Here is a 25,303-nt window from a genome sequence, read left to right as displayed (position 1 = left end):
GAGTTTTCCAAACTAGGACCTCTTCTGCCCCTCTCTCTCCCTCTTGTGCAGAGCACAGAGTGGATACCACCGGTCTGCCTAACTTGTTGCGCTCCCAAGAACTCACGGGCTAGAAGTCAGATAAGACAGAAGGCACATTGAATGTGCTTTGCTGAAGCTGGAGTGGGGAGGCTGGAGTGGGGAGGCTGGGTAGCCAGCATTTTTTCACCTCGGGGAATTTGTCACCGTCCGGGATCTGAAAAGGTTCACAGCATCCACCTCTCCTAGGTTGAGGTGCAGGCATGCGGATGCTAGCCCATGTTTGCTGAGGGCTTATCATGTGCCAGCCGTTATGCTGTTTCTGAGGAGAAAAACCTATAAAGGGAAGACAGATGGATTCTTTGGCTGCTCAGAAATGTACGGGGAGCCATCGGGCAGTTTGATGTGCAGGTGTTGACGCGCCAGCTCCACGGTGGTTCCATCCGAGCGGGCGAGCTGTGGGCAATCCGCCCCCTGTGCCTCCTGGAGCAGGCTGTGCTTGTGGTCTAGAACCCTCCTTTGTTCAGGTCCTTCCATGGGGCTTTCATTCTTCCACTTCCAGAGAGATTATTGGCTTCCCTTCTAAGTTCTGGTGACCCTCATTTTGCCCCCAGTTGTTGCCCATATCCTTTTTGATCTTTAATCCACATGTATCCAGGGAACCAGTTGGTAGAAAAATGGGGGTGTTCAAGTCTTGGTGAACAAAGTATGTACTGAGAGCAGTGGCATTAGTGAACTGAGCATATGGAACGTACACTCTAGACTTGAGTCACATGCTGGGTGGGAGGTGGGCCAATAATTGTGTGTGTGTGTGTGTGTGTGTGTGTGTGTGTGTGGTAAAGAAGCAGCTTCCAGACCTTTCCAAGAGAAATAGCAGATCCACCAGTAACTCTGTCTGTGGGCTGCTGCCTGGAAGCTGAAGGCTCTGGGCTCCATACCTTTCTGGGTGTTTCAGATCCCTACCAGGCTGCTGTTGAGTAGTGCTCATTTTGAGGGCTGATTTTTTTTTAATGTTTTTTTTTTAAATTTAATTTTTTGAGGTACAGAGACAGAGTGCTAGTTGGGGAGGGGGAGAGAGGGAGGGGGTTACAGAATCCGAAGCAGGCTCCAGGCTCTGAGCTGTCAGCACAGAGCCTGATGTGGGGCTCAAACCCACAAACCGCGAGATTATGACCTGAGCCGAAGTCGGACGCTCAACCGACTGAGCCACCCAGGTGCCCCTGGAAGGCTGACTTTAATAAAAATTTACATTAGTAACTTCTGAAAAGAACTGTGTGAAATATACCTTATTTCATTGAGTCTTAAAAGCTATTGATTATATTATTTACTATTTTTCATACCACTAAGACAGAAAGATGGCCAGTTAAAATATATTTCACTGGATGTGGGATATTTAAAATGTGGAAAAAATTATGTGCATGAGTATTTGGTGTTTCTGTGGCCGTGGTCGCCAGAGCAAGGGTTGCGGCCAGTCATTGTCCCTCCAAGACCAGCCAAGTTGTAGATGTCTGGGTAACTTGTGGTTCACAAACCTAAAGTGTTTCTTAACCTGTTGGTGCTATTGTATGGTTGAAACTGGCCTGTTGATACGTTTTATTTTTATCCTTTTATTACATTCAATAAGTCTTACAGCCCCTCTTTGATAGGCTGGCAGCCTATAAGAGCAAGTACTGAGTCTTATGTTTAAAACACATTGGAGTAAGTCCGGTTTCCAGGTTCACTCAGGACACTGAATGTTTCACTGCCCTCTCTCCATCCGTGTAGTTGTACAGTGAGTTTGTGTACAAAGTTTATGAATCCCTTACAGTTTTGTAGAGAGCACTGCGCTGTTCACCTCTCATTAGAATTTGACTTTTCCATGCTCTCTCTCGCATGTGCTAGCCTGCGGCAGTGCGCCGGGCGGGGAAGGCTCCGAGCCGAGTCCACGGCTGAGCGGTCTGTGTCCCTGGACAGGTGAGTCGCGGCACGTGGCCGCTTCCCCGGGGCGGGCTCTCGGGGCGGGGCCGTCGGAGACAGTTTCGGTGCATGTGTACCAAGCGGCTGTTCTGAGCTGAGAATAGAATTGCGGAGGACGGAAGCACAACGTGGAGCGTTTGCTGTGAGTCATCAGCCTGTCACCACTGTCATCATTAGGCTGGTTTTATGAAGTGAACTTCTAACAAGTGACAAGGAAATGTTCCTTTTTAAAAAATGTTCTTCAAAATTACTCACTGCTAGTCGGTAAAGACCCTTGGAAAGGGGGAAAGAGGATTAAAGCGTGTTCTTCTAAAAGCTCCAGGGGCCTGGGCTCTGGGGTTCTTCGCCCTCAGTGCTCTGGGAACCCAGCCTGGCAAGGTTCTGCCCGCTCACTTCCGCAAGGAGATCCGTACAGTCTCTGTTTGGAGCTAATTGTTTGAAATTGCTGCTGAGGTGTCCGTGGATTTGTACTACTGACATAGGCCACCAACTCTGTGCTAAGCATTGCGGGGGGACCGAGGGCGTCACTGTAGATGTTGACAGTGGAGGAGGTAGGGCTGGCATAGTGTACATATTGCCAAATTCACGTTCAAAGCTAAGTTACATGATTGCAAACTTTGGGCTTTTAAGTTTATTTGTTTTCAGAGAGAGAGAGAAAGCTAGAGAGAGTGAGAGAGTGAGCACGGGGGAGGGCCCGAGAGAAAGAGAATCCCAAGCAGGCTCTGCACTGTCAGCTCGGAGCCTGATGCGAGGCCTGAACTCATGAACTGAGAGGTCATGACCTGAGCGGAAACCAAGAGTTGGACGCTCACCGGACTGAGCCACCCAGGTGCCCCCCAAGTTTTGGGCTTTCAGTAGTATATTACAACTCAGCTAACAGGGAACATACTTTTAGTGTGTTTTAAAATGAAGTGAAAACCAAAAAGGATAGTTAATTACGGAAGGCAATTTAAGCTTTAAAGCCTGTACTCTGAGAACACAGTCTGTCATACAATAATCTGATACGGAAACAGAACAAATATTCATTCGGTTCATGCATCCATCAAATATTTGAGGACCTTCTCAGTACCAGATACTGTGCTCTGACACTTTGAGCTTCTTTTCCGCTCACCTTCCTCGTCTCCTTCCCCATCCCCCCGCACCTCTGCCCCTGCAGTGTGAAATGATTAGAATCCAGCAGAAAGTGACCCAGTATGGGCATGGACAGTGACTGTACCAGCTTTGAGGAAACCTTATGAACAATAATTGAGAATGGCTTTGATCCCAACTGTGCTAGCTGTAAAGTGGAGGTTTTCTGATTTCTGGAAGGTACGGGGAGAGCACCCCTTCATTAAGTTTGTCTGCCGGGTAGGAGAGTGAGTAGGGTTTTAGTTCAGTTGAATAATTTTTCCTGGATAAGATTTGCTGGGTGCCTCTCTGAGATGTTTTCTTTAAGCCCAAATCTACATTCTTTGAATTATAATTATTTAAAAAATAATAACCATGAATTTTTGTGAAATCACGGAGTCAAAATGTGAAAACTCTGTGCAGTGGGTAACCCAGATGGTCACAAAACGTGTTTTCCTGCAGCTTTGCCCTCTCTAGCATTAGCAACTTTTGGTCGCTAAAAGTGTCTAATTTACTGACTCTGAATAGAAGGAGTTTCATTTGGGGGGAGGGATTTAATGAACCCCTGAGCAAAACTGCTTGCTTAAACTCTCAGGGAGTCTCTGAAGCTTCTGAGTAGGGATAGCTCCGGTTAGTGACACGGGCCAGTTATGTCTCGTGCCTGTCCTCTTGCCTCTGAGTACCACCCCCCCCCCCAATCCATTCTCAGTATTATCAGGATTTTAGGACTATTTCCCTATGAAACATTTGATAACGATTTTCATCACAATCTAAAAATTTAAAATAGTTAAGATGACAAGTGCAGAGTATGGGCAGCCATTCTAAATTGGCCAAAGGGTTTACTGCCTCAGTTCTTTATCCTGAGGTCCCCACCCCTCACCCCAACAGCGTTCACTAGCTTTCTTTTTGTTTTTGTTGTTGTTTTTTCTGCCTGAGGTCCATACGTGCCCATTCCTGACTTCGTAATATCGGTAAGGCTTTGTAGATAATTTCTGGTTCTCTCAGTGTTTTGTAACAGTGTAAGATCATAGAAATATTGAGAATGGGATATTGAGAATGCACCTCAATGTAATTTATTTAGGCAATAAATGAGAAAAAAGGAAGAGAGAATTCAGAAAATCTTATGGGGCTTGAACTCTCTGGAAAGCCCCAGAGGAAGGTCTGGAGCATGAGGATATGAAGGAAGAGGGTGGGTGAGGGTGGTATGGGCTAGGTAGAAAAGAAGCTGGCATTTCCTATTCGAGTCTCTTCTTTGAGGGGGAGGATTCTGTGTTATTTCTTCTTAATAGCTAAGAGTGCATTCTTTTTTCTTGTTTCCTTCTATCTCACCAAGGGATGATGCATACTTTCACGAAGGAGGTAGGGAAACCTGCGTGTTGATTCACAGCGTGTGAATATGGTTAACATGCCAAGGAAGTTAGGTTCCTGTACCCTTGGGTCTCTGGATTCGTTTATGTCACGAGGACTGTGGTAGCCAGAACATTTCAGTTGAGAAAACGGGAAGGTAGGGGGTGCAGTTAGCCTCTTGTACGGGACAGGTGCCAGTCACCTTCTGTCTGGAGATGAACAGCCAGTTTTGTGGGTAACTTCTAGTTTATGTGTTTGCCCACCTCTCCGATCTCCTCCCCTCTCTCAGCATGCCTTCAGAAGTGTTGCTGAAGATCTTTTCCAACTTGGATGCTGTGACCCTGCTGTGTACGGGATGTGTGAATAGGCGCTTTTACCATCTGGCCAATGACAAGTAAGGAGAACACCAAATCTCTCTATCATCTTTTGATGGCGTGTTGATGGAAGTCATGAAAACTAGTAAGACCTTTTAAACCATTTTTTGAAATTTAAAGTAATTTCAAAAGTGTGTTTAGACATAGATGGAACATGTCTAATACTGTAAGTGGTCAAATGATATTTGATAAATGATAAATGAGATTTGCATTTATTTGCTTAAAAAAAAGAGTGTCTTTGCATGAACTGAAAGTGATCAAACTTGCTATTGGGGTAGCTGTTGTCTCCTCTGTGGAAGAATCTCTCTGTCTGTGTCCATACCCACACAAGTGGGTTCAAGGCAAATAAGCATGTTTTTGACAGTAGTTCTAGAATGGACGTAGAGTGATTTTTGTGTCTCTTTCTTAATGACTCTTTATACGAGGTGAAGACATTTCACCAAAGCAAAGTGCAGTAAGGCATTTTTCATGAGAGAGATCAAGTATCCCAAACTGTAGCTTTTTGGAGGGTTCTTACTTTATTTAAGGATAGAACTTCAATCGCTTGGATAAGGTGATCGATTACAAATTGCTTAGTATCTCTAAATATCCCCTTTTCCCACTGAACTTCATAGGCCCAGAAGGTACAGGCTCTGGGCGTTCCAGTGGATTTGGGCCACACCTCTAGTAATATTCCTTGCATACTTTTGTTATTAATTACATGCCTGTCCCACTTTCTTGGGGGGTTGTCCTTTAAAAATCTGGGCTTCTGATGGAATTACCCTCATGTTTGTTTTCTTTTTAAAGGAAGTACCTTAATTGAGTACATTGAATTTTATTTTTAAGAGTCATAGTCTGATTTTATAGTGAGACTTCAAAAAGGGCATGTTGACGATTGAACTGGTAAACAAGTGTTTGTCAACAGTATTTGACAAACATGGTATTGTCAATGCGGTATTGTCAATGGTATTTTCTAAGCGTTACTTCTGGAGAGGGCAGGAGTGCCTACAGTAGCCAGTTACACTGATGACTTATGGCGAGACCTGTTTGGAGGGTTGGGGTCTCCCCGATGCCCCCCTTACATGGGGGGAGGTTGCTCCCTCCCTGCGGGTATTGCCTCCCTCAACCTGAGCTCCAGGCTCCGCCTGCGTGGGGGTAGGGGGGAAACTTGTTCAGGCTGGATTGGGATCATCACGTGGGGCTTTTATTTTCCAGCACTCTGCGAAACACTTTATCAGAACGTTAAATTGGCCCCATTTTGTCAACAACTTGTCTGATTGAAGTTGTTCTGTGCCTGACTGGTAGTCAGAATAGCTAAATATGCTCTTGTCCTCAAATCCACCTTAGTTTCTTTCTTTCTTTCTTTTTTTTTTTTTTTAACAGGACGGGGCATTGGGTGATCAAGAAATGAATGTGTCTGGATTTTGAGTACTTGTTAAAAGCGTCTTAGGCCTGACATTTTTGCTTTATAAATGAGTAAGCAGAACAGTCTCCACAGTATTTTAATTCTATGGGGTGTTCTTTTTGGACTTCGCTACGGTAACTGCAGTGAGATAATGGTGTGTCAGTGGCTCTTCGCACAGATGTCAGGTGCAGCTGTACCTGAAGGTGTGTGGGGCTCCCGCTCTGTGTCCTCTCCAGGCACCGTGTTTTGTAGTTTGCGAATGCGGGCCCACAGACAAGAATAGAGTCAGCTGCAGTTCATGTGGTGCTGATGTGAGAGATTTGGGACCACTTATGTGGAGTAAAATGATGAGTAAAATAAATTTTGAAGAAAATATGAACAAGTTTTTACGTAAAGGGAGTTTTAAAAATGGCCTACGCAAGGGATTTTGGCAAAACGGTTTCAGATTTACCTAAGATGTACTCAAAGAATCGTCATTTTGCAACTCTTAGCTCACGTACGAAAACTCAGAAATTTCCGAACTGAGAAATACCTTAAGGCAGAAAGCTTGGTGTGAAATGATTTTGTGGGGTGAGAAATGATTTGAAAATGCATACTAGAGAGTGATGTCAGTAGGGATCTGATTATGTGTTTGATAGAAAATGAGTTTGATGGAAAGTCCACGTCCGACCTGGATCAAGGGGACACGTCTGCAGGTCGAATGTCTGAGAAGTGCCCCTTGCCGCTGTGGTTACTGCTGGGTGACCCGAGCACTTAGGAACCTCCAGAGTGCCCTGGCATCTCGTCTGGACCTCCTCTGCAGGGGCATTGCCTTCTCCCAGCTGCCTCTTGGCCATTGGCCATTCCGTCCCACTGCACTAAATAGAAATGTGGAGACATGAATTAGCAAGTAATTACACTTACTTATACACAGCTCACCTTTTATAGTAGGAAATTGATTTGAGCCCCTGTCTCAGTTTCCCCTAAGAGAAGTTTGTTTCTTCCCCTGAAGGAGAGCCCCGAGAGAGGTGCCTTAGGCTCACTTTGGCCCCTGCTAACCGCCACTGCTCCTGTGACGTCTCGTCTGGGTGTGATGAGCGGGAGGGACACAGGCTGTGGGTCAGGGCTGAATTTGAATTCAGCCTTGTGGCTGATTGGCTCTCGAATTTGGATAAATTACTTGGTTTCCTTGAGTTCATTTCTCTGTGACTGAGGAGGCCGGGAAGCACAGGGCGTGAGTGCGTGAGCTCTGGTTGAGGCTGCGTCGGTGCAACCCTGGGTCTCCGTCTCCTCGGCACACACAGGCTGGCCTGGCCCAGATCACTTCCCACTGGGCCTCATGACATTATCTGCCGAGGGGGGGACCATAATGGTAGCTACTTCATGGGTTTGTTGACAATTAAAGTAGTTAATGTTTACGAAGTGCCCCAGTGATGCTTAACACTGCACAAACAATATTAACTGGTTTTCTTCATTTTCTGCATTATGCAGGGAATTTTTTCATTTTCTTCTCTTTGTGCAAACGTTGCATGTTCATTGTAGAAAAATTAAAACGTGGGAAAGGAACATACAGTTCCGTTGCTGTTGGCATTTCTCTGTGTGTGTATGTACATATACTTCCTTTCCAACCTTTTAAGAAGTGTACGTATTTAACATAACACAATAGGAGTCACTTTGTTACTTTTCTGTAATCCCTTATTCAGTGATTACTGTAGGAAGGCAGTGGTTTGGATGATGTCAAATGTCAAATGACAGGAGGTCACTCATTTTAACTTGACCGGGGGCAACAAGCTTTTCCTTTTTGTACAGATTTCTGGGGTCAGTGGATCTGGGACACTCCCCTCAAACCACGGTTCACTCTAACACGTGAATGACTGTCAGTGTTCAGTTTGCTTTGTTCATGGAATCGGACTAGTTACAAACGATTGTGCATCTCTGATTTAACGTGTCACTTCTGCAGGCACATGACTGTGTCTTTTAGTTAACGACGTTCCTCTTCTCCCCCAGTTTTCTTTGGATCAGGATCTATTCAGCGGCCTTTTCACCTAAAAGATCTAATTGGAAAGTTAATTCAGTGGAGAAGACCGCTGGATCTGTGAACGTGCTGTCGGTTAAGGATAAAGAAGCTGGGTACTGGAAGAAAGAGTATATTGCAAAGCAGAGAGCACGTGTGAGAGCGGCGCTCGCCCAGGTGCTCAAGCCTGTGAACCCTTACACGGGCCTGCCGGTGAAGACCAAGGAGGCCGTCAGGTACACAGCTTCCTCCCGAGCTATGGGCACGCCGGGTGCTCGAGGGAGCTGTTAACATCTGCACGTGTGTTGCTTTAGAAACAGTGATGGTGTGAGCTCAGAGTATTGCACATTTAAGGACATACGTGCAGTTTATACTGTGCGGGGACTGTCTCTTGGTATTTTCCTGTGTTTCTGTGCATCCATAAGTTATATAGTGTTTTCCTATTTCACATAAATGGTCTGATGTGTTCATGAAAAGCAGAAATCACCTAGTCATCTGCTGCAGTAAAGCAAGAGCATCCAATGCGTCCTTCCTTCGGGGAAGAACTTTGTCTCATGTATGTATTGCCAGTTCCGAGAACACAGTAAATGTTCAATGAGTGTTTGTTAGGTGAGGAGAAAAAGTCTAAAGAGAGGACCATTGACGGAATGAAAATTTATGTCAGGCACTTTCTGAGGACTTTGGCTTTGGCTTTTCAGGAACTAGATACTTTAGAGATGATACATGAAATTGACTTTAGCATTTTTTCTTTCTGCAATGAGGCCAACATTGTTAGCTTTTCTTTCTCCAGAATATCTGGTTTAGGTTGGGTAATTATACTGAAAGAAAAAAATGGAAAAGAATACATCATGGAGCACATTGACCTTTCCATAAATGACTCATCAGTGACGATTATGTGGTATGGCAAAACTTGGCCACGGCTGGCCACATTGTCAACCCTAGATTTGTGTGGTGTGACGCCAGTTTTTATGGACCAGTCTAAAACCCCCTCCAAAAATGGGTAAGTATTAATTCTACAGAAGCTTTGGGTGAGAACATCTTATATGTAAATACTAGTTGTTATTATTCTTTTTTAAAAAAAATGTTTATTCATTAGAGCACGTGTGTATGCGCAGGAGGGGCAGACTGGGGCCGAGAGGGAGGGACAATCCCAAGCAGGCTCTGTGCTGTCACCACAGAGGTCACTGCTGGTGTCCAACTCATGAATTGTGACATCATGACCTGAGCTGAAATCAAGAGTCAGATGCCCAACCATCTGAGGCACCCGGCTGTCTCAGTTGTTACTATTCTTGCAATTTAAAGATACCGCCAGTGTATTTTAATTTGATTGCATCTTCAAGACTTCTCTTGCATTCTGGATCACTATAGAAGAGAAAAAGAATGGATTCATCACATTTATGATTAGATCTAAATTTAAGTTCCTCATATCTTGGTTGTCTGTAACAGAGAATAATATTCTAGTTAACAAAGAGAATAATGTTCTAGTTAACAGAATTCCTAGGTGATTGATAGCTAACCTTTTGAGCTTTTTAGTTTTAACCATTTTGAATCAAAGGTATATAAAACTATTATATCTGGGGCGCCTGGGTGGCTCAGTCGGATGAGCGTCCAACTTCGGCTCAGGTCATGGTCTCGCGGTGTGTGAGTTCAAGCCCCACGTCGGGCTCTGTGCTGACAGCTCAGAGCCTGGAGCCTGCTTCAGATTCTGTGTCTCCCTCTCTCTCTGCTCCTCTCCCACTCATGCTCTGTCTGTCTCTGTCTCTCTCTCTTTCAAAAATAAATCAACGTTAAAAAAATAAAAAAAAACTATTATATCTTTCTTTTAGTAAATGGTACAGTAACCATAGTTTAAACATTAGGACATACAGTACTGCTTAGTTATTTTTATGTGCCTCTCTGTTGAACTGACCAGATGTGTGAACTTGTGCAAGTGGCTCAGCCTTTCTGTGCCTCAGTTTTCTCATGTGTGGAATGGGGTGATGATGACGATGGCGACGAGTATTTAGCACATGTGGCTGCTGTGAAGACCAGAAGGGGCATCAGTCAGATTTGTGTGTCCTTATGTTCTGTCCTGAGGGGTTCTGTGCTGCGTCCACATGTATTCGAAGTCTGTCCTGCTCACTCTTCTCGCCATTAGTCACTTTCTCCTAAGAGCTAGATGCTGCCGGCTGCGGTGTCTTCACTTCCCAAGCGAGCAGGCGCAGCTTTACATCGAACGCATGGAAAACACGGGTTGTAGCTGCCTTCTCCAGGCTTGGTTTCCTGCCCTCAGCGGCCCTCTCCACGGCCCTCCATCCTCGGACATTGCAGTGCATTTACCACGTCACTGTTCCTGCCAGCCCGTGCGCTGTGGCTCTACCTGTGGCTTCTCTCACCCGTGTCCTTGTGATGGCAGGTGTCGTCCATGGCAGGACAGCTTTCCTTAATGGCTTCCCTGGACTCTGGACTCATTTTTGCAGCTTGGTAACCAGGACCTTGTTTTTCTTCTGCAATCTGGGGCTGGTCCTTTGAGGATCGTGTCAGTGATCGTGCTTCTGCTTGTCATGCTGGGAGTGTGAGGGCGTTTCACTTCTTAGTGTTGGTGAAGCCAGGTTTTATCATATTCTGAAAATAGCCTTAATGCTACGAAGGATAACATGTGAATTATCTTCCCTGATTATATTACTGATTATATTATATTTTAGAAGCATGTTTACTTAAAAAAATTTTTTTATGTTTGTTTATTTTTAAGAGAGAGGTGGAGAAAGAGACAGAGTGTGAGTGGGGGAGGGGCTGAGAGAGAGGGAGACACAGAATCAGAAGCAGGCTCCAGGCTCCGAGCCATCAGCACAGAGCCTGATGCGGGGCTCGAACACACAAACTGCGAGATCATGCTCTGAGCTGAAGTTGGACGCTTAAACAACTGAGCCACCCTGCCGCCCTGGAAGCTTGTTTACTTTTTTAAATGGGACCTCTATTTGGATAAATCTCTGAAATTTCATATGGTATCATGATGGACACTAGATTTTTCTAATGCAGTATTTAGGTTTTATGCACTATGAAGTTATATTTGGAGAATCCGTCTATAATCTCTGTACTAATTTCACTGAACAATATGTTACTTGGCATATCATGAAGTATTGTTTATATGCATTAGGACAACATTGTTAACGTCAATTAAGATGGTCACGGAAGACGCAGTGGGTAGTGTTGAACAGTGAGGCTCGGTTACAGATGCTGTGCTCCTGACAACTGCCATCCAGGTCGGGAATACTGGATTCTGTGCGGTGACAAATGCTAGAATTCATTGGGAAAATTGATTTCATGTAATTTATTTCCATTAAAACTCAGTGGACTTCAGCCAGCATTTGATAAACTGTGGAGAAGAGACACTAGAAGTGTTTTTTAGGAATTTGTTTTGATGGGCTCTTTTATTGCAAGTTTGAAAGCAAATGTGTTTATCATGCAGAAGTACAAATCGTCTTGTGCATCTGTGTGACAGCAAAGGAAAAACTTGGTTATTTGGGTCTGTTTTGTTTCCTCCATGAGGATTTTTTCAAGAACAGTGAAAGCCTTATTTGTGTAATTTGCAGTTTGAATTTCCCTGTAATTTATACCTTTCTAGTCAGCTTATTAAATTTTCTCTTCTGGAAGTGTTCTCCGTTCTGTGGTTTATGCTATACCTCCCCAAATTCGGGAGGAATGTTGAGTAGGTATCAGCCTTAGTTTCTCTCTCTTTAGCCTGTGAGGCCAAGGCATGTGGGGACTTAGCCTGCTCTCTGTGGAGTTGGCTTGAACGGCTCTTGAGCCATGGCGACGACTGTCCCTACTTAGGACACATTGAAGAGTGTAAGAGGAGGGTTTTCACACCTCCGCCCGACCTCGTCTGTCTGCACTGACAATCATGGTGGCAAGGCTACCATTTCTGAGCACCTTAGGGTTGGCTTTAAGGTTTCAACTGCAGTTTCCCTGAGGCCATACTCATGTTCCTAACCGTGTGGCTTCCTCCCAGTGTATTCTGTCTATACGGAGTATACTTTGAGATCGTATGTCACACGCATGTTCACTGACCACATCCCCCAGCCAGTGCAGTTTTCTGTGCCAAAAGTCCTTTGAAAATTGAGGGAGGAACCAAGGTAGTCTGGAAGCTTCAGGTCTTCCTCCCACCCCCATGCCTCCACTTTGAAACAGCTGAAGTCCTTCTTTTTCTGATTCTTTTACTTAATGAACATTTGAATACCTGTCTCCTGCCAGCGTGTGTCTTAGGTGCTGGAGGAGAACGCTTGGATGACACGTGGCCGCAGCTCCTTAGGGACTTTCCTCAATGCTGAGCTATGCTAATTGACCATTAAGATCTCATCTCCTTTATAATTTCCTGAACTATCTCTAGGTCCTCGGAAAGGACATCTATGTTTACCATTATAGTGCTTCTAGAATGTTTCATTCGTTTTTTTTTTTTTTAATCTCATGATGAATAGCAGAGTTGTGTTTCCTTACACATCTGAGTTATTACTTACTCTCAGATAGTAATTCTAATATAGAGTTCACAGTGGATCTCCTCCATGAAAATCCTCAGGGTTTTGGACTAAATTCGTTTTCCAATATTAAAATTTTCACTCTCTCTGAGTTATCCTTGATAATAGCTTTAAAAGGTATATATATCTGCTTCTAAGAGCCTACTGAGACCACCTGCTCTTTTTTGTCACTTAAAAAATATTTCATCTTTGCTTATGCCTTAGTTTCCTTAATTAGGGATACATACAGTTACAATACATATGAGAATCTACTTTTTAAAAAAATTTTTTTTTAATGTTTATTTATTTTTGAGACAGAGACTGAGCATGAACGGGGGAGGGTCAGAGAGAGAGGGAGACACAGAATCTGAAACAGGCTCCAGGCTCTGAGCAGTCAGCACAGAGCCCGACACAGGGCTCGAACTCATGGACTGCAAGATCATGACCTGAGCAGAAGTCGGACGCTTAACCAACTGAGCCACCCAGGTGCCCCGAGAATCTACTTTTGACTGTAGCATTGTGCTGGGCTCTGAGGGGAGGAGAGCAGAAGATGATTGTTCCTCACCCTCATGGTTCTTCCACTTCTGACTGGGCCATTGAGTTGACACTAAGAGTGAGGAGGAGGGGAAAGAAACATAGTTGGGTGAGAAATTTGGGTGTATCCATTTTCCTTTTATTTACATGAATGGTTTGCATCCCCTGACCCTCAACACACCGTTCATTAGCAAGGTGCACGTTATTAGCATGCTCTTCAAAAGTACTTTTAAATACACTCAAGAGAATTGATAACCGCAGGTGTGAAAGCTCATTTCTCTCCTTCCTTTCTTTGGCATGGATGTTCAAAGACCTCGGTGGCATTCTTTAATTGCAAAGTACAATCTGAGTAACTTAACCGAATCCACCATGATTGGCGGGGACAGACTCCTTCGGATCTTCTGCCTCTGCCCAGGCCTGCTGGTGGGGCTGTGGAAGGTAAGACTTGGGTCCCTGCCTGTGTGATGCCACCTCCCTGCCCATTCCACATTTACTCACTGCTGTGCGTGACACCAGATGTGAGGTCCTGAAGACTCTTCACTAACGGCATTAATTCTCTCTTAGCAGTTTTGCTTTTCTAACTAAATGGCCCCTTGTTGTGTGGAGGCGACTCTGTTCTCCTGTTGTAGATGACATGCTACCTGTTCCTGCCTGGATGCTTTTGTTCACATTAGACCGTTCATATCCTGAAAAATCTCACCCCTTCTCCTTCCAGTCAATCCGTGCTCCTTCCTTCCTCTTTCCCAGCCTGTGTCTGCCCAAGTCTCTCATCCTGCGTGTTTAACCCAGTCTCCCCTGTGTTTCTGATCCTGTAGATGTGGCCTTGAGTGTAACCTGCCTATCCTTTCCCAATTCCTCTGGAGTTACTTTCTGGGAAGTCGCTTCAGTGAAAAGCAAACCAGTGTGATGTTTATCTGTACACCACACATGTGTTGAAATCTGTGGCTTTGGCCTGTGGGTGTTGTAAGACAGAAGCTCACAAATGTGATTTTGAGGATAACAGCATGCGTGTATAAACAATGACTAGATGGAACCACGATCAACGGCATCATTCTCTTGACCTAACTTTGTCTTTCTCAACCTGCTGAGGCAGTCACTGTCCCTGTGCTCGCCGCACGAGGGTGACTTGTGGCCTAGGTGCCAGTTCGCTTGCTGGCTGTTTCCTTGACTGGGATTCATCAGTCTGTGCTGGCCTGCATTGTTACAAGGACCCTGGTCCGTCCGATTGTCCTGGCTGCCTACTGCTGGGTGGTGCCTCAGGTCGACCTTTCTGGGGCACTTACACCAGTCAGCGTCGGCTGTGAGCTTGGAGAGAAATGGATGTCTGTTCCTCTACAGTCACGTTTTCTGCTGCTCAGCCTGGTGGGTGAATGTTTTCATTCCCACTGGCTTTGTCAAGTCAACAGGTTCTCAAGAGAGGAATGTATCCTCATGGAATGCCACTCATGTTACATATCTGTGGCATTACCCTTGTATGTTTGAGGGTCTTACCAGTATCGTCCCTCTGTAGTTCCAGAACCTGGAACTAACAATGTATATTGTCACAATCATCCTGGCAGAGTGTTTTGATGTTTCACAAGTGCTGGGTTGTTAATCCTTTTGGTACCGCAAGCACTGCACGTTTGGGTGAACTGTGGCCCTGCTGTCAGTTGACAAAGAAGTCTTATTGGATAGTAATAACGTATTAGCAGCAAGAATGCGTTGGTACTGGGGTAATCTTAACAGTTACAAGAAACTGTCTATCTGTAAGATGAATGTGCTGCGATCTTCACAACGACCTGGTGAAAAATTAAAATATTTCTGTTGAAAAATGTCTTCTTTCTAATTAACTTTTCAGAGGGAGGAAGAACTGGCTTTTGTTATGGCAAATCTTCATTTCCATCAGCTTGTGGAGAAGAGCACGTTAGGCTCCGCCACCGTGTATGTATTTCCACGTGGGTCTATTCACGTTTTGTACAATGTGAAGGATTAGAAGTTGATATCATCTGAACATCCTGAGAATAGCTACAAAGATACTCTGTTTTTAATCAGTAGACACAAGCCAACGGGCATAATTACTTAGCTGTGGCTAAAATAATTGGATTATTCGTGAGTACATATTTGCTTTCTTTGTTCGGGGTTAAGGATTTTGTGCCGAGTGGGGGCAGGATGGGTCCATCACTGCAAGGTTCCGGTGCATCAAGGTGCTTGCCGTGCGTGGCACTCTTGTGCCTTTTCGTATCTTGCAAGGCCTGCAGTTGTGGTTTGCTTAGCCCGGCACTGTGTGTGTCTCTCCATGAATTTGCAGGTCTTCAGGTGGGGAATATGCTTTTCATTTCAGTACAGCTCTCAGACTCTTTTTTTTTTTTTTTTTTTTTTTACCTGAAAAGGTAAAGCTCTGAATGCTTTTGAGTTTGTTACCTTATGTAGTAAGGTTTTTCTTATTGAATAAAACTTGGTTCGTCATAGCATTGGGTCTTCTGCCCGACTTCCTGACCTGTAGGTCTGTTCTTTGGTGCATTTTCCTGCTGAGCAGCTCTGTCCTCTGGTGACCTCTGTCCTCCAGTGACTGAGACCGCTGAGGAGCAGGGGCGCCTCCTAGAGCCGCAGCGCTGGGCAGATCCCAGAAACACTTCTTCCGCCCGTGGGTACCTATGGAACTCATGCCTTTGCCTGTTTTTAGAGACGTTTTAGAGAAGTTGGTGAAAGGAGCCCAAAGTGTTTCTTTTGAGCTCCTGGTGTAGAGGATGACTGGGAGGAACCTTTTTGAGGATTGACAGGAACTGGTGTTTAAATGGATGCCGATATTTTTAGAGTATTTTCAGTTCAAGCATTTTGTCTCTGGTGTTGACAAACCTGTGTGTATGTTTTGTTTTGCTTTTTAGCCCCTACGAGCTACCTCCTCATACCCCCCTTTTGGATGACAACCCAGAGTATGGACTGCATGGCTACCAACTCCATATTGATATGCACAGCGGTGGAATTTTCTACCTGTGTGGTACATTTCGCAATCTCTTTACCAAGAAAGGTGAAATAATTGAGTTTTTGCTTCAGTCTTAAGTTAAAAGATTAGAGACAGTAGGGGACCAATTTTTATATCTGAGTTAAGAATAGTTTCTTAACTGATTATCTGTTGGCTCTCTGTCTTCCTAGACCCATACCTCATTCTAGGACTTGTGAAATACCGTGGCTGGATCTAGTCTCTTTAGCTTCTGGCTCCTCATCCCCATCTCTCTACCTTCTGGAATATTCTCTACTCATCTTTTCTGCTGATACTTCCCTTACTGTTTTGCCCTGCCATGCCTCTTCCCCTGCCCGAAACTTCTTCCCTTCTTTCTCCGAGGAACTTGGTAAACTTGCCCACAGAGCCAGTGTATCTCCTGCCCAGGATAAGAATAAAGAGAAACCACCCTTCTGCATGTACTGCATCCATGATTATCATGCTTACCAACGCTGAGACAGAGACTAGAGTAGGCAGTGAAGGGAGGGGACCTCAGCCAAGTTAAAGGGAAGAAGGAAGTTTGGTGTAAAGACTGTATGGATTCAAGTTTCACATTTTTGGTGATAAATTTCATAGGGGAAATTTTATACTCCTTTTCTGAATACCCTGTTCCCCAAAATTGTTTCATCTAATAGATTTGGCATCCATTACTAATCCCCTGCCTACGTCAATTTCTTTTAGAGTTTAGAAAATGGTGATTTTCTAATTATGTCAGTATTTCCACGTTTATTAGCTGAGGTTTTGTAAAATACTTCCCCGCATCAACTAGTGAACTCCTGGAGTGGCAGGGTAAATGCTTTAATCCTGTCTCTTTTGGCCACCAATGTTCAGATTAAGAAATTGAGGTGATCTTTACCTCCTGTGGGTGGAAATTATTTTGGGTGTGCTCCCTCTCTTTCTGTCTTTGTTGTTTAGTGTCATTGTGGATTTTTTTTTTATTAAATAACTTTTTAAAATGTTTGTTTATTTTTGAGAGAGACAGACAGGCAGACAGACAGAGTGGGAGCCAGAGAGGTCCAGAGAGAGAGGCAGACAGAATCTGAAGCAGGCTCCAGGCACCGAGCTGTCAGCACAGAGCCCAGTGTGGCGCTCGAACCCGCAAACCACGGGATCATGACCTGAGCTAAAGTCGGATACTTAACCAACCAAGCCACTCAGATGTCCCTTTATTTAATAATTTATAGACAATTATAGACATTATTCTTTTTGAGGCTAAAATTGTCCTTCGTTTGATCAGTGGGATTTCATCCAAGCTGGCTGCTGTGTGCTTTTGATACAGCTCCATTAGTCTGAGTCTTTGCTTTTTGACCCAGGGTATCTAGGTTTTTCTATGCTATTAGCATTTTTATTAGAAATATGTCACATCTATATATTGACCTGAGGTGAATTGACAACCTTTATTGTTGAATTGTCGTATCCAAGAATGTGGTATGTTTTTCGTTTTGTTCAGAGATACTTTTATGTCTTTTAGGGTGTTTCAGAATTTTCTTCATACTAGTTTTGCTTATTTTTTATTTAGGTCTTTAGTACTTCATTTTGTTACTTCTTTCCCATTGTATCTTCCAGTTGGTGTGTAATATTTGGTGTGGGTTTGGTCTCAGTCACTCCTGATCTCATAGAATAAGTTGAGAAGTACTCCTGCCTCTTGAATTTTTTGGAGGATTTTGCGTAGAATTGGTAGCATTTCCTCCTTAAATGGTTGGTGGAATTTACTCGGGAAGCCATTAAGGCTTGGAGTTTTCTTTGTGGGAATGTTTTTAACTACAGTTTCAGTTTCTCTTATAGACATAGGGGTTACTTAGGTTATCTGTTTCTTCTTGTGTGAGCTTCGGTATTTTGTGTCTTTTAAGAAATTTGTCTAAATGTTAACTATGTTAAGATGGCCCAGTGGGTTAAGCAGGTTTTTTTGGCCTGCTCCTTCTATTACAAATTTCTCCGTGAATGTTGACCGAATGATGGATACCTATATCCATGATCTTATTAGAGATTGCAAAAATAATGTTTCCCTAGTCCTATTATTCCTTCTATGTCTATTATCTGGAATTCTTCTATAAAGAAGAGTTTTCTCTTATCAACTATTTACTTAGCTGAAGTACAATTAGTACAGATAAGACAGGGTCCATGTTTGAGCCTTTCTCTTTATTTATAGAATAGTGATTAATGCTCTAACAGTCTTCAAAGGTGACTTAGAGGTTTTTGTGGGAGGGGGTAGTGTTACTGTGAACTCATGGGTGGAAAAACGTAGTCTATTTTCAGTCATTATTCCTTTTATAGTTATTGTGCTGTGCAAATTGTCCTGTCATGAGTCATCCTCTTCTGTGTTCTTTTGACGTGACTCTAGTCATCTCTGGTGGCTGCTTGCGTCCTAACACGAGAAGAGACCTCAAGCTCATTTTACCCATTTGTTGCACAGATCTGGAATGATCCATTTTTCCTAGGAGCTCTGGCTCCTTTTAGTTCCCACCACACTATGGTATTTAGAAGCCAAAATCTGGATCCTGGAGATGCACCTTGCTCTCGGGTTTTTATTCCTTTTAGGGTTTTCAGCAGGCAGGGCTAAGAAGTTTGTAGATTTTTGTAATGTGAAGAAGCATATCATGGATATGTTTAAATGAAATATTTTAAGGTTTTTAATTAGCTTCTTTGATTATACTTGTATCTCTTTTCTCACACCAAAAGTCTTTGTTGCAAACAACATCAAAATATATAATAATTTAAAAATAACGATATTGTTACTAGTAATGAACCCATTGAATGTTCTTTTAATTAAGATTTTTTTTTTATGGTTCTTTATGGGTTTAAGTTACATCATGCCAGAGGGTTCAATCTCCTAAAATAATTATTCTCTGTGTGGCTGTAATGCCACTATGACATAAAACCAAAATGATTTTTTTCAGTTGATTCTTTATTTTTCAGGATTGCTATGCTTCTATTTTTACATTAAAAAATTTACATCCCACATTTACATGGTTTATAGTTGAAACTATAAAACAAGGAAGTTCAGAGGTTTACTTCTATCCTTATCTTTCATCCCTGCTCTCTCCCTTCCCCCAAAGGTGACCCTTCATATTAGCCTATAGCATATCCTTTAAGTGCTCTTTTCTGAATATATAATGCTATACACCAATGTATTTATATTTCTTCCAGTTTTTTTTTTTAAAGAGGCATATCATATAAGTTCCTTGCTTTTTTCCCACTAGTAATATATTCTGGAGATTACTCATTAGAATGACAGAGAAATTTTTCTCATTGTCTTTTTAAACCAGCTATAGGTAGGTAGCTTGGTAGTTTGTTAACAGTTTCTTGCTGTGGTTTCTAGTCTCTGCTCTTACAGACAGTGGTATAGTAAATTGCCTTGTTCACACATCCTTTTATATTTTGCCAGCTTGTCTTTGGAGTACTTTCTTAGGAATAGGACTGCTAGATCAACGGGCGAATGTACATCTAATTTTGAAAGACACCATCACATTCCCCTTGATGAGGGCTTATTTCTAACTTAATAGGGATAGGCAGTTAATAAAATGTTTTATTACTAGGGATGTTTGTTCTAGGTTTGATTATGTGTTCATTCAAGGCATTTGGTTAAGGAACTTTCTATTCCTAAATTAGTTGGATTTTTTTTTTTAATTGGGAATGGTGGTTAAAAGTTGTCAAATCCATCTGTGAGCAACTATCGATGATCATATGGTTCTTCCTCCTTTATGCTGTTAATGTAGCAAATTCCGTCAGTGTATCTTCTAATGGTAAACGCCCTGGAGCCCCTGTGATAAGCTTCTCATGTTGTATGTATACTTATTTTTAAGCTACTGGTTTCACTTATTTGGTATTTAGTGTTTTTCCATTTACACTCACAGATTAGAGTACTTATAGTTTCCTTTTTTTAAACATGCTTCTGATGTGGTTATAATGAGGTTTTCTACTTTTCATTGAATCATTTTTTAGTATTTATATGATTTCCTAGAAAATCACCTGTTTTCTTTAGGTTTGTTTTGATCTTTTTCAAGCTTTTTGAGTTGGCTGCTTGGGTGGTTTAATTTTCAGAGTTTCTTTTTTTTTCTTTGGTGCCCTTTCTGCCATGCCCAGAATCTTGGAGTCTCTGAATCAGGGAGGAACTAAAAGGTGATCACGAGCTTGACTTTGCCCTGCAACCTCTGATCTGGGCCCTGCCCCAGGAACAGCCCTCCCAATTTTATGAAGGTGTGAGAGTTCTGCCTCTCTTCTCTCTACTTCAGCCCTTTTAACTGTATTCTGTTATTTGAAATAGAGAATAAAATCTCCTCCCTCTTTCTGGTATGTTCTTTTGAGGGTGCTACTAATGGGCCGCAGTCTGTACCCAGGGGACAGCATATGCCCTCTGGGTGGTGTTAGTGGGGAACTTGGTCTCTCTCCCTCCCATGGCTCCACCCTTATGTCCTCAAGCGCCCTCTCACTTCCAGCCTTTCTTATCTAATACAATGTACACTCTCCTTGAGCGCCTATTGTAACCCCCAGGGATTAGGTCTGTTAGGTCCCATCCGTCTTAGGGGAGAACTTCAGAGAGAGGACTCGCCCTCTCCTAGTTCTAAACAGCATAACCTTGATTAAGCTTTGTATGCATTCTTTATACCTAAGCTGTGCCCTCAGTAAGGATGATGGTGTGCAGAGAACACTTGTGAGTGCTCGTTATGGGTTCTTTCTGCGTGTTTTATATTTATATTATTCAACTTGATCTTCATAGCGAGCTTGGGAATTGGGTACTGGTTCCGCTCCCGTGTTATTGGTGAGGTGGCTGGAGCTGGTCGTGTAGGTCCATCCTCTAAGTCTGTGTAGCTCACGCACAGGCCGGTCTCCACAGCATGGGTCTCAAGCACAGGGCTGTGCCGGCTTCTGTGTATTTGTGCTTTTCAGTGACATGCTTCTAGAATCCGCGTTCCTATGTGTGTGACTCGTGTGTCTTTTCGAAGTGTTGGCATCACAGGGGTGGTCAGGAAGGGCCCTCTGTGCAGGCTTGCGGGAGCAGCCTTGAACCACTTCCCGTTCATGACAATAACTCGCTGGGGAGGCCGGACAATTAGTACAAGACGCAAGAGACTGAGTAAAACGAAGGAGGGTGGGGAGCTGAGCTTTCATCTGTTTTCACAGTAAGAAGACAAATTTCCTCCTGAAGGAGACCACTCAACGGGGATGCATTTCCTCTGCGTGTGGTTCGGTGACTAGGAACCAGCAGAGGGCGCTGTTGCCATCGGCGTCAGCTTGCAGTTTAGCAAAGTGCAAGCTGGAATGTCCTCTAAGGTTTTTGAGAAACTCTCTTGTGGTACCATGTGGTATATTTAGTAAATTCTGGCTGTGTCATTGCAGTTGGGGATGACAGCACTTTGCCCCTGTTTTTTTAAGAACACTGGCTCTCCCTATCAAGGATAAAATAAAATGTTTGATCATCGCGTCCCTACCCTTGAGGTGCCTCTGTCCACTGTTTGCCGTCGGTGAGATAGGAGACCTGGCCTGATTTTAACGAGGCCATCTGTAGGAGGTGGCGGGAAGTAAAGGGGACAAGGCCAATTTGTTTATGTGATTCATTCATTGACAAAGAGTTGTTGAAGCAGGAGACGTGCCGGGGCACAGGGCGTAGGCGTGTCGGACACGGTGCCTGCCCTTCCCCCAGTTCGGTACAGAGAAGTCTGCTGGGCCAGGTGACAGGCACGTGCGGGGGACTAGGGAGTCCTGGAGGTTTCTGAGGAAGGGCAGACCACGGGGAGCTGGGGTTGGAGTACAGGGACCAGTGCAGCGTGGAGACAGATTAGTGGAGATGGTCTAGACCAGTTAGCGGGAGTCATGGGGCAGTGGGAAGGGCTGTCCTCGAATACAACACAGCTTTACAAACAGAGCCTGAATTTGGTCATTTGGTAGGGCGCTTGCCAGAATTCCATCTTTAAATAAGATTTCTGAGGATGTGCCACTTTAGTCCACAAATTCACCGCAGTTTTATTAAAAAATCCCAGTGGGAATTTATTCAGCTTACAAGGTTGAGTCTAAAATCCATCTAAATACACATATGTGCATGGGGGTTGGGTGACAAAATTTTTGTGTTAAAATCTTAATTGTGAGATAATCTGTTCTTCTCTACACATGCTGCATTGTACAGGCTGTGGAAAAACCATAAAACCCCTGCAGCCACCCCACAGTTTAAGAAATCGACCATTCCCAGCGACTTTGGAGCCACCTGCGCGTCCCTTCCTGCTGGTTCTGTGTGTTGTGTTAACCACCGTTCTGCATATTAACTCTTTCTTTCTTTTCTTTCTTTTCTTTCTTTCTTTCTTTCTTTCTTTCTTTCTTTCTTTCTGCAATTGAACTTCTTCGTATTGTGAACTGACACAGAGAAATGCATAAAACAGATTCTCATAAAGCAAACACCTGTGTGATTGCCATCCAGGTCTTGATTAGGTTTTGAAAATGGATAGTTAAAGGGACCGGCCTTTCCTGATGTTAAACACTCTAACCAAGAATGTACAGCGTCACGGAATGGATCTTCTTTTGTGGTTCCACAGTCTTTTGTCAGAGGATTCTCATACATGTGGGACTTACAGCAAAGCAATTACTAGCTTTCCATGATACCCCTTTGTATCTGAGTATATCTTCATCCTTCAGAGGATGTGTTGTATCACTTTGCAATATTGGTATAGAATGAGTTGTATGGAATCATTTGCCTAAGAGGCTTTCTGGAATTGACTCTTTAGGGACTACGGACAATCAAAGGTTTCATACCATGTTTATATTCAGATGGCACAAGCCCAGCGAAGTATCAGACTGGGTAGTGGCCAGTTGAGACGTTCTTCATCTCTGTCAACTGTATTTTCTCTGAGCAAGATACCCCTGTGTTCTGTTTTCTTAACTTTGTCTCATGGACTTTGCTACGGGGTCCTTTGGATTTTTTAAAAATTTTTATTTATTGTCATTATTTTTACAATACATGGTGCTAACCACAGAGCAGAAGACCCTGGTTAGTTCTTGGCGCCTGAAGTGACACCCCTGACACACACAGGTGGGAAGACCAGGCCGGAGCTGGCTCAGCGGAGACGTGGGTGGGGGGAGTGGGGGGGGACAAGCACTGCCTCCGTGGCCCACCAGCAAGGCCCCTGTGCTGGGCGCGATGTCCTCATCACCCAAGGTGGCAGCTGATGTCTCTTGACTTTGAATCCCAAACGTTTGTCTGGGTGGGGCGTGGGGGCTGAGTTCCCAGGCTGGTGATGTACAAGCCCTGCTGTATCCTTCACCCTTCTTTGCCCCTTCAGGTCAGAGCAGGCTCTACTCCCGTGTGCTCAGGGGGAGCCAGGGACGCCATTTTATAAGGCATTGCTCAAGCTTCTAGACGTTATTTTCTCTCAGACGCTGTATGGAGAGGGAGGAGTTTCTGCCTCTCCGCACCACCATGTAGTGAGTAAAAGGATCTGTGTCCTTTCTTGTCTCCCTAAAGGTTTGACCCCTTCCCCTTGGCACTTTGTCCATTCCTCCCCCACGGAACTGAGACGTTTTCTCTTTGTATTTTTATGTGTTCAGCCACTTTGACAAGTCATGGCTGCGACAAGAGTGTTCTTGAAAGGATCCGTATCCTCTCTGTTCAAAGAAAAGTTTATGATTCCTGAGCCTGCACACATTTGCTACCTGCTTCTTTGTGTGTTGTCAGTAAAATCCAGCTAATAGGCGGTTTAGGAGAAGAAACATTTTGTCACCTGAATTGGATATATGAGAGGCAGGGGTGGGAGGGATAAACAGTGAAGGAAATACTGGAGGAGGAGTTCGTGAATGAAAATGTGAGTCAAGCGTATAGAAGTGCCTCACGTGTTTTTCTGTCTTTCTGTGCTCCGTTCTGGATACGTGGGTGCACTGTTGGTGCTGGGTCCCCAGGACCAACCCCGGGTTGAGCAGTTTGCTAGGAGGACTCACAGGACTCAGGATGTGTATTATTAATGACCCACATTTGGTGGAGTGGAAGGAAGGGTACAGAGCAAAATCATCAAAGGGCAAAGGCGGGGGTGGGGGGTGGGGAAGCACCAAGGACAGCCGGGGAGTCACCCGGATGGGCTTGTTTTCTCCTGCAATGAGTTGTGAAAACACAAGTTGTGAAATGTTGTCTACCTAAGGAGAAGCTCATTTAAAGACTAGTACCTGGGGTTGTGCTTGGGGGCTGGTGAGGCAGACACCCTCTGCCTGGAGCTACCCCGATTCCAGACCCCCAGAGGGAAGGATGTTCCGCACAAACCACGTTGCTGATAAAAACTGTTCGGACGCAGTGAGCCGCTTGTATGGGTTAGGAAAGACGAGGTGGGGAAGCTTCCAGAATCGGAGTGCCCAGCAGCCGTGGGCCGGCTGGCCAGCAGGCCTTCTCAAGAGTAGACATCCCCGGGCTGCTGTGTTAACTCTGCCCTGCACCACTGTCAGTGAGCCCTGTGATGGGAGTGTGGGCAGCCCAGAGAAGGAGCCGGCAGCAAATAGTCCCACTGCACTTTTGCAGTGTAACTAGAGCTTGAAAAAGGGCATGTCAGCAATGCAAAGCAGCAAGGAGTGTGTATTTTTTGATCTTTGTATCAAGCTAATTATTGCCAATTTGCAGAAGCTGAAGTAAAAGCGTTTTGCCCAGGACAGTGCGTTGTAACCTTTTTATTGGGATTGAGAGGGAAAGCAAGACAGAAGAAGCAAAGGGACAGGATTCTTCAAGTAGGCTGCTCCTGGCATCTGCCTTGTTGAATTGTTCTGAAGATGCATTTAAAAACTAGTGTCTTTTTATGATAGGATTTGAAGGTTCTGAATAGTAAAAGTTTATAAAGAAGCAAATAGAAATCACCCAGGACAACTGTTGTTTCTATTTTAGTCCATTTTCAAATATACAGCTATATTTATATCTGTGGACCACATTACGTGAGCAATGCCACAGTCTGCTCTTTCTCCTTACTGTCACATTGTGGGCATTTTCCCATGGCACTAAACTGTTTTAGCAGGTTCATTCTTGAAAAGTTGTATGACCTCCCACTGTTTGGTTTTATCATGATTTATTGACCCAGTCTCCTAACGTTGGGCATTTAGGTCTCCGGTGTTCATGATTGTAGCACCATCGTGACGAGCGTTATTTTGAAGAATATTTGA

At 44.0% G+C, this 25,303-nt stretch overlaps 1 protein-coding gene across 5 annotated transcripts in view; it reads left to right on the top strand.

The window, feature by feature from the left end:
- The window catches only part of FBXO15 (F-box protein 15), a 49,063-nt gene that overhangs the window by 6,165 nt on the left and 17,595 nt on the right, over positions 1 to 25,303 (top strand). For 3 of the 5 annotated variants that reach the window (XM_045041211.1, XM_011288129.4, XM_011288130.4), the window contains exons 2-8: positions 1,900 to 1,971; positions 4,718 to 4,822; positions 8,173 to 8,415; positions 8,970 to 9,179; positions 13,518 to 13,644; positions 15,044 to 15,126; positions 16,071 to 16,213. In XM_045041211.1, coding sequence (XP_044897146.1) covers positions 4,719 to 4,822; positions 8,173 to 8,415; positions 8,970 to 9,179; positions 13,518 to 13,644; positions 15,044 to 15,126; positions 16,071 to 16,213 — 910 coding nt within the window. In that variant the 5' untranslated portion in view covers positions 1,900 to 1,971; position 4,718. Of the gene's footprint in view, positions 1 to 1,899; positions 1,972 to 2,731; positions 4,053 to 4,421; positions 4,441 to 4,717; positions 4,823 to 8,172; positions 8,416 to 8,969; positions 9,180 to 13,517; positions 13,645 to 15,043; positions 15,127 to 16,070; positions 16,214 to 25,303 lie in introns of those variants that run through there. The other 2 variants (XM_045041212.1, XM_023242106.2) reach the window with 2 other exon arrangements.

This window comes from Felis catus, chromosome D3 (assembly GCF_018350175.1).
Source record: "Felis catus isolate Fca126 chromosome D3, F.catus_Fca126_mat1.0, whole genome shotgun sequence".
Lineage (NCBI taxonomy): Eukaryota > Metazoa > Chordata > Mammalia > Carnivora > Felidae > Felis > Felis catus.
The sequence above is the reverse complement of the archived record's forward strand: the minus strand, read 5'-3'. Positions and strand labels throughout refer to the sequence as shown.